This window comes from Drosophila sulfurigaster, chromosome X (assembly GCF_023558435.1).
Source record: "Drosophila sulfurigaster albostrigata strain 15112-1811.04 chromosome X, ASM2355843v2, whole genome shotgun sequence".
In the NCBI taxonomy this organism is placed as follows: Eukaryota; Metazoa; Arthropoda; class Insecta; order Diptera; family Drosophilidae; genus Drosophila; species Drosophila sulfurigaster.
The window spans coordinates 30493319-30507152 of record NC_084885.1 but is presented as its reverse complement, the minus strand read 5'-3'; the positions used below and the strand labels follow the sequence as shown (position 1 = coordinate 30507152).

Genomic DNA, 13834 nt, shown 5'->3' with positions numbered 1-13834 from the left:
AAGGAAACTTTCTAGACGATTTAAAGACCCACCAAAAAACTTTCAATCGATTCTTGAATGATATTCCATGTAACTCAACTATATAGCTTGACTTCACATTATTCGCTATGTATAGTATAGTATAGTACAATGGCTTTCTAGTTGTATTTACTTCTCCGCTCCACTCCTTTTTAAGCTACAAAGCAACTTCTCCACAACAATTTGTAGAGCTCCACAAACTGTGCCCAATATTGCTGCCCACCACTGTGCACATGTGATTGGCTGTGTATATTCCAATTGGCAACACTTTGCACATGGGAATTGCAGTGTATTCCAATCGCCATCACCGTGCACATGGCAGCTGCTGCTGCTGCGTATTCCAATTGGGAAGCGTCGTATGACGACCGGTTAAAAAAAAAAAAAAAGCATTTGCTTTTCTGTGAGGTTATGTTCACTTGAAAAAAATAAACACAAATTTGCACAAAGTTGTTTGTAATATTTTTTGTTGGTTTTCTTTTTTAATGGTGGCTTCTTGGACTTTTCAAGTAGTTGGATTTTTTACACTTTCTTTGACAGAGCAAAAAAAAAAAAATAACACCGCGCAATAGCAAAAACACAAAATCGTTGATATTATTGAATCTGCTGCTTGTAGATGTTGAGTTGATGTTGTTGTGATTGTTGTTAAGCGTCCGTCATTTACTTGGCGTGAGTCTGAGCCTTCCTGAGCTGGGTGAGAATGTTGGACAGTTCCTCACGCTTCCTCTTGGCACGGATGTGTGTGCCCAAGCGACGCTTCAGGAACTTCAAGGCACGCTTATCCTTGGACACCTTCAGCAATTCCATGGTGCGCTTCTCATAGGGAGCATGGCCCACAACTTCGCGTACCAAATCGCGAGTGAATTTGGTGTGTTTGGTTTGAATCTGTTTGGCAATAGAGCAAAACATGTAAACAAAATTAGTATATTGCCCGGGACCTATTTTTTTTCGTTTTTCTTATTTTAATACTTACGTTCTTCAAACGGGAGCCACGCAGACCCTTGACCTTCTTGTCGCCGGTGTACTTAACATTCTTGACTTTGGTGGTCTTGTGGCCTCGGTTAAGACCAATACACAGCTCGTAGCGGACTGCCATCTTCACTGCAAAACAAACAATACAAATTGTAAATACACTTTTCGCTTAGTATTTTGTGTTGTGCACATAAAACAATTGTTGCAAATTCTGCATCGACATGTTCACTTTATATTAAACACTTAATTATCACATACAAGTCGATGATGTTTATAATATTTGCGGAATTTCTACACAACAATTCTTCGGCCGACCTACCTCAGTTGCTGTCAAATGGTAGAAAGAGCGCTGTCAGAGCGGCAGGAAACCGCCTGGCCATCTGACATTGAAGCGCGCTGCCAGATCGTGCAATTTAGGCCATAGCCACACCGTACGATATATATCGCTAGTGTAGCACTACGGAGACACGTAATTTGGAGCATCATCGAAAGTTTTAACAGATTTTGTATTTTTTATTAAATTATTCATTATTATATCTCATGTAACAATATTGTTGAAACTTCAATTTTAGTCATCGGATATAGCGTTGAATCTTTATTAATGTGGCAACACTGTGGCGAAATTGTTATAACAGAGATGCTTTGATATTCCGATAGCGCTGTTAGTGAAAACAGGGCTGCAATTAATATATATCGAAAGATCATGAATGCGAATATATGCTTGATTATTGTAATGAACGTATATCACAAAAGTTTTGTAAAATTAAATTAGCTTTAAAAAATATATTCTATAAAATTTGAAAGCACCCTAAGTACATTTTTCATGTACTCCGCTTGCACAGCTCAATCGAAAAATCTGTGTGACCAATACTCAAGTAGTATATTTGTGGACTTTAAATAGTATATTTTGGGATTTTACAAAAACGGGCACCCTGTCAATGAATGTGCTGATGACAACACTGGGAATGAATTCAGTACGAGTTTTATTATTCACACGCGTTTTAGTAAAATTGTGCAAACATTTGTGATTGCTATCCAATACGGAATATTAATATTATCGTGTGGATGGTTTAGCGAAATAAAAATAAATAACTTATTAGGTGTATTGTGTTTGGTTTATCGGCTTGTGCGCGCAATGATGGCAACACTGTATACGCCGGCCATGTTATGATATGTAAAAGGTAGTAGACGTAGACACGTGTTTAATTCGTGCTGCTATTTTGTACGCTCAAATTGTGTGTCAAGCCTATCACAAAAAAAGCAGAAAACAGTGAAAAATATTTTAAAAAACATTTTAAGTGAACGCAGCGGCAATTTGCAGGCAATTGAAAGCATATTTATTTAACCCACTGGTTTCAAAAGGTAAGCGCAAATTTCGACCACGCGGAACATAACCTACTACAAAACAGTTGCCAAAACACACGAACTCGAACAAACGCAAAGCAAAAGCAAGAAAAATGGTGTCATATTGCTTTTGCTCCTCGTTGTATTTTGTTGTAAAATGATGCGTAGTTTGGCTAGGTTCAATGCAATGATTTAGTTACATCAACTTCTTTTATCCTTGTTTTTTTTTTATTGTTGTATTGTGATTTGATGCGTATGGGAGTGTGTGTGTGTGTGTGTGTGTGAAAGAGACAGTGTGTAAATGCAAAAAATGCGCAACATAATCAATAGGTGGCAACACCTCTTTGTTGTTGTTGCAGTCGCCAACACATGCGGCATTAAAATTGTGCCGCCTGTCCAGTCTGTCTGTGTGTGTGTGTCGGTGCTTGTCTATTTTCAAATAGGATCAATGTGCTTGGTCCTTAATGCAGAATACGTTCTTAATACATATGTTTATATGTATGCGACTTGAACGGTTACACAATGAAAATTTGTTGTTGCTTGTTTGCCGCATGCAATACATACACAAGTATGTAGGTACATATGTATGTATGTATATACATACACACATGCTTGCATATACATATGTACATCCGTGTATATGTAAATGTTGTGCTTATGGCTGAGTCATTTAGATGAAATGATTTGACGCTTCTTTGTGTTAGATTCTTGTTTAATATATTGTATGTATATTTATTTGCTATAGAGAATGGTGTGCGCTTTATTTTTGTTTTGTGTTTGGCGGCTTTCAGACTAATTGTTAAATAATGCTACTGATAAGCCAAACAACACAACAACACCCGCTCTCGCTCTCTATCTGTCTATCTCTGTTTTACCCCTTTCGTCGGCAGTAAGCACAAGCAACAAATCGTTACGTTGCCAGAAAATTGAAAAAAGCCAAAAACAAAATATCACACATTTTTATTTTCACGATTATACAATACACATAGAGTAGCAGAAAGAAATGCTAAGCATATGATCGGCCAACCACGTTGCCAAAGATTATGGCGAATGTATCGGATGGGGGAGGGGTGAAAGGCATGCAGCTATGACAACGGCGGCAGAGAGAAGAGTAGAGCAGATCGCGATTAAAGTGTGTGTGCGTGTGTGTTGTGTGTGTGAGTTGTAGAGCACCTGGTTTGCTGGTACGTGAGTGCGTATATGTGACTGTATTAATAGCTAAGCACGCTCTTTTGCTGCTCTCCTTTTGCTCACGCACTTTTCTAGCGCCCTTTGAAACCTTGTGCGTGCGTTCGTGTGTGTGTTTGATAACGAGTTAAATTCAATTCATAGGCCTTGGATTTAAGCTTCGGCTAGTTTTAACGACTGCCACAAATGTGTTATGTGCATATATAAATATGTTCATGTGTGTGCGTGATTTTCGATGTTATGGAAATTTTAACTTGTATGGCCACCCCATGCAAGTTCAAAGTCAAGCGCCAAGCATCAAACATGTTTCTTGAGCACACACAGCTTTTACGAAATTCGCGCTTTACATAAGTGTTGTCTTTTTCTTGACATGATGTGGCAACGCCAAAAGTAACTGTGCATATGCAAATGATGCTGCGACACACAGACAACCAAACAACAGCTGTTGAGTCGAGCTTTACAGCTGTGTGTGATCTTTCGATAACAAGACAATGTATCGCCCAGACCCAAAACGATTGATGATGACCTTTGTGCCAATCGAAATGCGTCGATAGATAAGGCAATAAGGCAGCGCGGCGCTTTGCTGGCCAGCTTATCAACAACAAAAGGCCTTTTGAATTGCGGGTGACGAAACACAACAGACTTACACACACACACACACATTCACACGCACACACATTCCACAAGTACACACGTCTAGCTAGTAATAAACAACAGACAGACACAGAAACACACACACACACACACACACACACATACGTACACAAACAGGGCAACAGGTTCGTTAGAGGAAACAAAAATAATAAAAACAACAGAGAGATTCTGACGTTTTGATTGGCTTATTGAAGGGCGCTCTCTGCTCTCTGCTGTTGTTGTTGTCGATTTTTGGTATTTTTGTGTATTATTTATGCTGATCATTTTTGTTAGGCTGTTGACACCGCGTTTGCGGCTCTCAAATAGTTGTTGTGGTATGTGGTATGTGGTTAGTATGATGGTGGGTGGCACTTTGCATCCAATTGGCAAATGTCTCGAAAGAACGAATAAGTAGAAAAGAGTCAAGCAAAAAACTTGTTGGCTCTCTGATATCATTCTTAGGGGAAGGGAAGTAGAACGCACACACACGCTCTCGCACACACACACACTCGAAGCACATGGCGTACGCCAAAAAAAACAAAATGCTTTTGGGTAGTTTCCCTTTGTATATCGAAGCGCTATCATCAAAAGCTCGAATTGCTCCGCTCGAATCTTTTGACCGGCGTCGCATTTTGTCGAGTCAATGAACGAATATTATTATTATTATTATTGCAATAATAGCTTAGCCATAACAACGAATAATTGTAAACAAACTACAAACGAAAGCAACTAATTTATTATTTCAAATATCCTCAACGAAATCAACGTCAACGAAATAAATTTCAATTGAAAAACTGTGCGTTTTGTGTGGAAAATTACGAAAGTGTGTGTTGGAAATATTAAGGTGAAGTTCTTTTTTTTTTTTTTGTTTTAGTTGTTGCTGCTTGACTAAAGTTTATTGCCATAGTTTTGTATTTAATGTATTTTTATTAATTTTGCTACGTTTGTTTTGTAATGATTTCATAACAAATGCCGTAAGCGCAATGCTTTTAGTTGTTGTTGTTGTTTTTCGCCGAAAGCTGCTTGCGTTTGCTTGCTATGATTGTTGTTGTTGCTGTTGTTGTTCTTGTTTGCTTGCGGCCTTTTCTTCACACTTGACACTCGACGCACGCGCAAGAAGAGAGACGCGCGTACTCTTTTTGTCTCGCTACCTCTCTTTTGCTCGCGTTCGTTTCGCGTCTGCTCGATCTGCTCTTGTGGGCTCTAGTTCTCTCTCGCTCTCTCCTGTTGGGCTCTGTAGCTTCCGCGTGGCATTCTGACTTGTTGCTTTTGCTTTGCACCTTATTTGCTGTGCGCTTCGTCAACGTTGTTGCTTCGAATGATTTTCTATAATTATGTATTGTTGCTATTAATACGCAGTCACACATATATCTATACACACACATACACACACACACATACACATGGACATTAAGGCACACACGTACGCAGTTGTGGATGCCAAATGGGTCTCGTGATGGCCGCAGCCACCAAAACAAATTGTAACTTTCTGTTGCATTTATAGAAAGCAAAATGTGGTAGAATTATCTATGAACATCTTACATGCCAATAATAGCGACATTGTTTTTCCCCTCACATTTCCTCCTTCCCTGCTCCATTTGAACTTTCAGAGGGAGAGAGTTTGGTTGAGTTTGAAAATCGATCAATCAGAGCTCTGGTCACACAATAATCATCGTTCTGTTCGATAACATTTGTTTGACAAAGTGTCATTAAAGTAAAGTTTGCCGCTTTGCCAACTGTTTCAAAGTGGTTTGTGTTGCCAACTGTTTGTAAACTTTTTTTCAAATTGTCAAAGCAATCCATGAAAATTTTTGGAGTTGTGAATACTTTGCAGCTACTGAGAGAAGATTGTGTTATTTCATTTTGGAATTTTGATTCGTGTACTTACAGATTCTCCAATATTCAGCGAAAATGGTATCCGGTCGTCCACTACTCTATCTGTCACTGCCCGGTGTAGCATTTATACTCGGCGTCTTTTGGTTTCGGCGTAGAAATAAAAATCGTGTAGACAAAAACGATGATGATAATGGAACAGCAGCCGTCGCCAATGGGAAGCCAGTTAAGGAGGCCGCCGCTGAGCCGGCGATTCAACAGCGCAAAGTGAACGGTGTGCAATCGGCAAATGGCAAATTGCCCAATGGATCTGTGGCCACCAAATCAATGAATATTACTGTGGGTGGCAACAGCGGCAGCGGAGGCGGCGGCAATGTCGATGACAAGGATAGTCCAAATTCGATGTTATACGGCAAATCGGCACCAATCACCATACAACAAAGCAATGGACGCGCATCGCCGGGCAACAAACACCAACAGCAACAGCAGCAAATCGATTCGGAAATGTTAAAGTCAAAGATCCAAGATGCCGAGCACAAGAAACTCTGTTCCATTGACGAAGACTTTGAGAATCTATCGTCGCCCAGTAATTTGCCCGATTCGGTTAATAATCGTGTCTCGTTCTACAATCGCAAAACAAATCAAAAGGCCGAGGAGCCGGTGGTCATCAAGGCAACACGTACCCCCAAAATATCGCCTGAGAATTCGTTCCTGGAGAGCAAGTACACAAAGCAGGAATGCGGCGAGCAGAACAACAACTGTGAGCCGACCAAAAAGCAGGAGGCAGCAACAACAGCAGCATCGCCTATAGAGACAGCAACAGCAACAGAAACGCAGATACAAGCCACAGAAAAACAGACTGAGGACGATCAGAATCAGAATCAGAATGAGAATCAGAATTCAGTTGTAGTCGAGCAGACAATTGTGTCGTCGTCGTCTGAGGCAGACGATGCCAATGGCAATCAGAAGCGCAATGTGGATGCCGCAAGTCCATCGCTGAGCATTTGCAGTGTGCAATCCGGCGATTCGGGCAAAGGATCAAGTCTGCCACGGTCCGAGGCAACGACACGGATCAAGACCACATATGAATTCTATTTCCCAAATAGTTTAATCGGTCAGCTCTATGGACGCAAGCGTTCGTTCATCAATCAGATGAAGGCGAAAACCTCGGCCAATGTCACACTGAGCAAGACACGCTATTCAACTGGCAAATTGCGCATCTGTACCATTGAGGGCACCGAGACGGAGATCGATGCCGCACTGGTGATGATCCGGCAACGATTGCCAGCCAGACGCTATCCAAATTTCACAATGCAGCGTATCCACTATGCGCTTCCGCAAACCGTAGTTCCTCTTTCGACTGAAAGCCTCTTTAACCTACAAGTGAGTTACCACCACACCGTCAGCCATCCATGTCTGTTCACTGTGTATCTGCGAGTAGGGTTTTAATGCCCATTGTAACATGATCCTCCTATCCGAGGATAGATCGATCGATCCATTCGATATCATCGCTCTCTCTGTTGTTTGTGTTCTGTATATATAGAGCGAGAGATGGGTATGTTGTGCGATAGTTGCATCGATAGTACAGCGACAGCACGCTCGAAATCGATAGTATTATCGATAGTCATCGATCGATTTATCGAATTATCTTTCTCTCTTACTGTTCACTACTCGAAGACATTCTCTGTTGTATTGTTTACTAACTGATTTCCATTTGCATTTGCAGCTTAAACTGATCGAGGGCATCAACAACGATGTGGTCGTCACCGCCGTGCTGTCGGGCAATCATGTGTTTGTCCAGCATCCGCTGCATCCATCGCATCCCTCACTGCACGCTCTGCAGAAGGGCATGTTCGATAGCTACTCGACCATGGAGGCGCCCACATTGCCGAGCATCGAGATCAGCGCCGTCTGTGTGATCCCCGTCAATGGGGTTTGGTATCGCGTGCAAATTTGCGATATCGATGAGGAGGATGAGGAGCGTTGTCTGGTCAAATTCTTGGACTTTGGCGGCTACATGAATGTCAGCTTTAGTGCGCTGCGTCAAATTCGCACCGACTTTATGGCGCTGCCCTTCCAAGCCACCGAGTGCATACTGTCCAACGTGGAGCCCATCGGTAAGTATTTGAATTTGATAATTTTTATTATTTTTTTTTGCTAATTATTGCAATTCCCCATTTGCAGATAATACTTGGTCAGCGGATGCGGCCGATATCCTTAATAAATTAACCAAAGGCATTGTCTTGCAAGCACAAGTCGCCGGCTACAACAGCCACAACATACCAGAAATCTATTTATTTGCTTCTCTAGGTCCAAATGTGAGTATTAACTATTATGGTTGAGACAGAGATGACATGCTGATAAGCCCACGAAGCGAGACAGCGATAGTGACAGCAACAGACAGAGAGGGAATGAATGGTGAACGATGCATTTAAGTCTAATGAATGAGATTGATTGTTGATTGAAAAAGACTTGTAGGATTAGATTAGGTTTATTATATAATATGTAATGTTCATTATTAAGATAGCAAGGGAATTTCTGAATGTTTATAAGATGATCAAATTTAGGTTAGCAAATAGTTAATGTAGAGATATTATTATTATTATGTATCAACATAGCGAATTATATTTGAATGGGGGATTTTAATTTAAACTTGCATTTATATTTACACATTTAAATTCATAACATTCACAAATTGTAATGAAAACTAACACAATTTTAAGATTAGGCCGCGAATTGTGCCATTTAAATCATGTCAGCGGTTTAAATTGCTTAATTAAGCGACTTAATCTTTTTGTCACTTCATCATTTGCTAATTCATTGTGATTCTTTCGCTTTGCAGAATGTAATTTTTATCAATAAGGAATTGGTCGCCAGAAATCTCGCAAAATGGGTCGAGATACGTGACTAACAACAACAAAAAAGCAGCCTGCAAATGAACAAAGCAAAGCAAGTTTAAACTAAACTAAAACTAGAAGCAACAAATTCAACTACAACATCAACAACCAAATAACAACCACAATACAAGAGAAGAACAACATCAACAAAAGAAAAGCAACAGCAACAACTTCAACTTCAACTTTCAACAGCAGCTAAAAAAAACCTTAAAAAGAAAACACAACAACAACAACATAAAACAAAATAACAAATGGAGAAACTAAGTTGTAGGAAGCGACTGAGCCTAGAGCCCGTATTTAATATATAAATACAACACACATACATACACACAATACCCATACACACTCACACGCACACACGCATAGTTCACACACACACACACACACATATACGTTGACACCCACAATCCATTTCCACTTCCACATACATTGAATGCATATATAAAACATAAAAAAAAAAATGTTAAACAATCTAAAAATAAGCAATTTGATTGCCGCCTGCGAATTTTGTTGTTGATGAGATCCCATCGCTGATCTCTTTTTCTGCGCATAGGCAAAACTAACTAACTAACTAATTAACTAACGAATTAATCAATTAACAAACAAACTACAAGTGAGCGATCAGTGCGGAAGTTTTAAATTTGATAATCAATTATCAACACAAAATAACGCAAACTAACTTACTAATGCAAATAGTAACAACAATAACAACAACAACAAATTCTCGGCTGTTGCGTTGGGGCACACATACATACACATGTATACATCCACAAACAAACACACACACACACACACACACAACCAAGCAACCAACGAAACGCTTAAGATATTACCATACTCAGTTAATAAGTAGTAATATGTTTAGTGTAAATAGTTTTCTTTGTAATGATTTTTTTTTTTTTTTGTTTAGTACCACAAACGTCGCAATTTCTCATCAAGAAAATACATTTGATAATAACAACTCTCTCAAATAGCATAAAATTGAATAACATTAACTTGTACATACATCATTTTTAGCGAATTTTGTTTCGATTTGTTGACAAACAAAAAGAAAAGAGAAATGGTAATTTTCTAACAATGATTTTTAGATGGTCTTTAATTTATACGAATACATTTTACTCAATCCAAGCAAAGTACAAGAATAATGCGTATTATTGTATAAAACTCAAAAACAAAAGAAAACAAATTTAATGAAAAATTGATGAAATGTGAAAAGACGGACAAAAGCTCCCTTTAAAATCCAAAAAAAAACAGACAAATCGATAGAAATTCGTATATTCATATTGTATTCAATTGGATATGTATGTGAACCCCCCAACCTTCACTTCCCTCCGCCCCACCAGCAACACAACTTCCTCTCTCTCCCCATAACCCACAATATGCGTGTGTGCCATTGTTAAGAAACAAAAACAAAAAACAAAACAAGCTAATACAGCTTGTACAAACAGAGCTAATACTATTTCAGGCAGTTATGTAAATACAAGAAAATACGAAAACTACAAAACAAACAAACAAACAAAAAGCAACAAAAGCAATTTGACACAGCCAACAACAATAATTGTTTACAAACTAGCATTATACATAAACCTCTATATAGAATATATATATATATATATATATATATACATACAATTATATATATCTATATAAAACAATTGCTTAAACTCTGCGAGAGGGAGAGAAATGGAAAAACAACAAAAACTTAAGAATAATATCATGCCTTTTGTATATGTATTTCAAGAAAGAAACGAATAAGCAAAAACAATGAAAGAACGCTTTCTTTGACGCGCTGTGCAACACTGCAACGGGAAGAAGAAGCAGCAGCAATGTATAGAAGCGAGAGCGAAAGAGAATTCAGATCTGAAAGTTTGTGTGTGTCTCGATTGCGGAAAGCAGTTTTTTTTTGTCGTTTTGTTAGAATAAGCGTTGCATATGTATATGTAAATCGTATCATACATACATCCAAAAAAAAATAACACAGAAAACACACAGAAACATTTACAACAACCACAACAACAACTACACTTACACAACACAACATGCTATATTTATTCATGAATTTGTTTATGTTTTATAACGTACAAGTGATCGCAGCAGATAAACGAAACAAAAACTAATGAATGAGACTTGTCGTGTAATATTATTATATTCTCTTATGATTTTGTTTTTAATTTTTACTCAGTTTTTCCCCCCCTCCCTACGACTACAACCCTTTTCCTGGCAATGCAAGCGATTTATTGGAGATATTCTTATCTCCAATTTCGCAAAAGGCTCACGCAAAATACAAAAGAAGGAAAGAAACACAAACAAATAACAAAAGAAGAAAATACAGCAAGAAACGTAAACAAAAAGTAGTGCAAATTTTTATTTTTTTTTTCTGTAGAATTGTAAAGAGTGCGGCGCTTATATTGATTATTGTTTTAATTGTCTGATTTTTCAAAAAGAAAAGAAAAAAAATTATATACTTATTATATAGCATATATAGTATATAATTACATACTTATATGTAGCATATATTAATTACTTATTATTATTATTATTATATTATTATATGATTATGATTATTATTATATATTATTATAATTATTATACGCAAGTTGTCAACGTTTCTAGTGTTTTAATTTCTCGATGTAAATTTTCACTTGTACAATTTGTTGATAACTAATTAATTGACAGACACGTACACACACACACACGCCCACTGACGAGACAAACATACACAAACACTGACAGATACAGACACACATACACAATGCATAATAACATGATGTAGAGCACATATTAAAACTAAATTTAACGTCTAGTTATCGTGTTTTTTTTTTTTCGTTCTTTAATTTAGTAATGCTGAGACGATAAATACAAAATAAGAATTAATTTATAGATACATTCAAGTGAAAATAATTTACAAATTTAGCAATTAACTAAATATAAAATTAAAGCAACTATATTAAAAATAAAAACTACTGAAAATCTACATCACCTTGACTTTTCCTTTTCCCTCTGGTCTCCCTGACCATCAGAAACCTATAAAAATAATAAGGATTTTACGATACAAGGTAAGTAAGTATTATTGGCCACGCCCCACAGCCTTAAAAGTGTAAATTCAGCATATGAAATAGGTAAAAATAAATTAACAGCAATCTAAATATACAGAAAGTCATTCGCGTGCGCCATCTATGGGTTGCTATCGAAACTATAATTAAATTTCTAAATCGTCAAAAAGTGGCCAATCAGCAAGTGAAGTACCAGGCGAACATAAATCAGCAGCAAGCTGATACAAAAATTAACTGGGGTGGCGCCATCTATGGGTTGCCATCGCAATTACAATCGCGCCATCTATGCTTCATTGCAACATTCAGAGGATCGCAGCCAATTAAAAAAATCGTTGCCTATCATTAAGGCGCAGTATTTTTCAGTTGCCATGCCAGCCGATAGATGGCGCCACCTCAGTTAATTTTTGCTGCTTACTTATGTTCGCCTGGTATTTCAGCTGTTGAGTTAGTACTTTTTGCGCTTCACTGGTGAAATTGTAGTTCCGATAGCAACCCATAGATGTCGCCCCTCCAAACGAACGGTTCAACACAGATGTGCATACATGTCGATACGTTTACATGCACATACATAGATGTAAATGTGTATATGAACTCGTTCAGTTGTATGGGAACGTACTTGGTACACAGATGTACATACTTGTAAATATACATACATACATATATTTGTACTTGTATATACACACATATATTGTATATACACATATATACATGTTCGTGTACATATGTACACATTATACACTCGTACATATATACATATACATGCATGTATGTATATTACCCAGATGTTCTTACACGTATAATCACACATGTATGGAGATATACGTACAAATGTACTTAAACGTATACGTACATCTCATGCACATGAACATACCTACAAATACATAAGTATATTTTTATTCATGTAGAAAAACATATGAATTTGAATATATTACATAGCTATACATACATGTACATATATGTACATATGTGCATGTAGAGAGTACACAGATGTAAATACATACATACATTTCCTATACATGATACACATACTAAATATACTTTACATACTTTACATACGTTACATACGTTGCATACTATTGTATATATATACTATACGTACATGTGCATACAAGTACATACATACATACGTACATCAAGACTTGTACATGTACCTACAAACATTCATTTGCATACATATGTACATACATGTAAATACAAAACATAATATACTAACATGTAAATACACATACATACATACATGTACATACACGTATACACACCTATGTAACTATACATGCATATATGTGCATACACTACTACACTTACATACATACATGTAGACACAGATGTAGGTACATACACGTACCATAAATACTATAAGTACATGAACATACACGTACATGCATGTACGTACACGTACATCAACATACATTTATACCTACCAACATGCAAAAGTTTCATACACTCACACATTTGTATGCTGGCGAACCAACATTCATAGTTTTATCCAAACATGGGGATTCCACAGTCCAAGTATAATATTATGTATACGCATTAAAATAACCAACAACGTGTTGGCCCGAGCAAAGCAGAACAGAAAAAAGTTATCAGAAAGTAGTAAATTCAGTTCTGACACCGCATTTAAATATGTAAATTGTCGCTTGAGAGTTGAGAGTAGAAAAAAAAAAATGTAATTTATAGCTCATTAAATTCGTTAAAATATTTTCAGTCACTTAAATTTGGACAAAGAGATAATTAGATATAATTTCAATTATGCCAAACATTGCTTAAAGCCAAAAGCATTGCTAGTAGCACACACAATACTCGATACAGAAATGAGATTCATGATCGGCGCAATAAGTTTTATGGGTCCAGTCCTAATTCGCAAGTAGTACAAAGTATCAAAGCCGGAAATGTCAC

General features: G+C 37.4%; 2 protein-coding genes across 2 annotated transcripts; one reads left to right on the top strand and one right to left on the bottom strand.

The window, feature by feature from the left end:
* Positions 1–465: 465 nt before the first annotated feature.
* Positions 466–1455, bottom strand: LOC133848383 (large ribosomal subunit protein eL36). The gene is made up of 3 exons (XM_062283926.1): positions 1307–1455; positions 989–1116; positions 466–900 (listed from the first exon to the last, which is right to left on the bottom strand). Exons 2-3 carry the CDS (start codon positions 1109–1111, stop codon positions 676–678), a joined length of 348 nt encoding a protein of 115 aa, XP_062139910.1. The 5' UTR covers positions 1112–1116; positions 1307–1455; the 3' UTR covers positions 466–675.
* Positions 1456–1962: 507 nt separating this feature from the next.
* Positions 1963–10141, top strand: LOC133847247 (A-kinase anchor protein 1, mitochondrial). Its single transcript, XM_062282149.1, has 5 exons — positions 1963–2349; positions 6043–7368; positions 7712–8102; positions 8170–8303; positions 8828–10141. Exons 2-5 carry the CDS (start codon positions 6064–6066, stop codon positions 8894–8896), a joined length of 1899 nt encoding a protein of 632 aa, XP_062138133.1. The 5' UTR covers positions 1963–2349; positions 6043–6063; the 3' UTR covers positions 8897–10141.
* The last annotated feature ends 3693 nt before the right edge of the window (positions 10142–13834 follow it).

What these genes read in the sequence shown, in the direction of transcription:
- LOC133848383 (XM_062283926.1), bottom strand. Translation starts at nt 1,111, where the DNA reads ATGGCAGTCCGCTACGAGCTGTGTATTGGTCTTAACCGAGGCCACAAG. An exon ending in GTGGCTCCCGTTTGAAGAAC is followed by an intron (nt 901 to 988) that starts GTAAGTATTAAA and finishes ATTGCCAAACAG; the next exon opens with ATTCAAACCAAACACACCAA.
- LOC133847247 (XM_062282149.1), top strand. Translation starts at nt 6,064, where the DNA reads ATGGTATCCGGTCGTCCACTACTCTATCTGTCACTGCCCGGTGTAGCA. An exon ending in AAAGCCTCTTTAACCTACAA is followed by an intron (nt 7,369 to 7,711) that starts GTGAGTTACCAC and finishes TTGCATTTGCAG; the next exon opens with CTTAAACTGATCGAGGGCAT. An exon ending in TTGCTTCTCTAGGTCCAAAT is followed by an intron (nt 8,304 to 8,827) that starts GTGAGTATTAAC and finishes TTCGCTTTGCAG; the next exon opens with AATGTAATTTTTATCAATAA.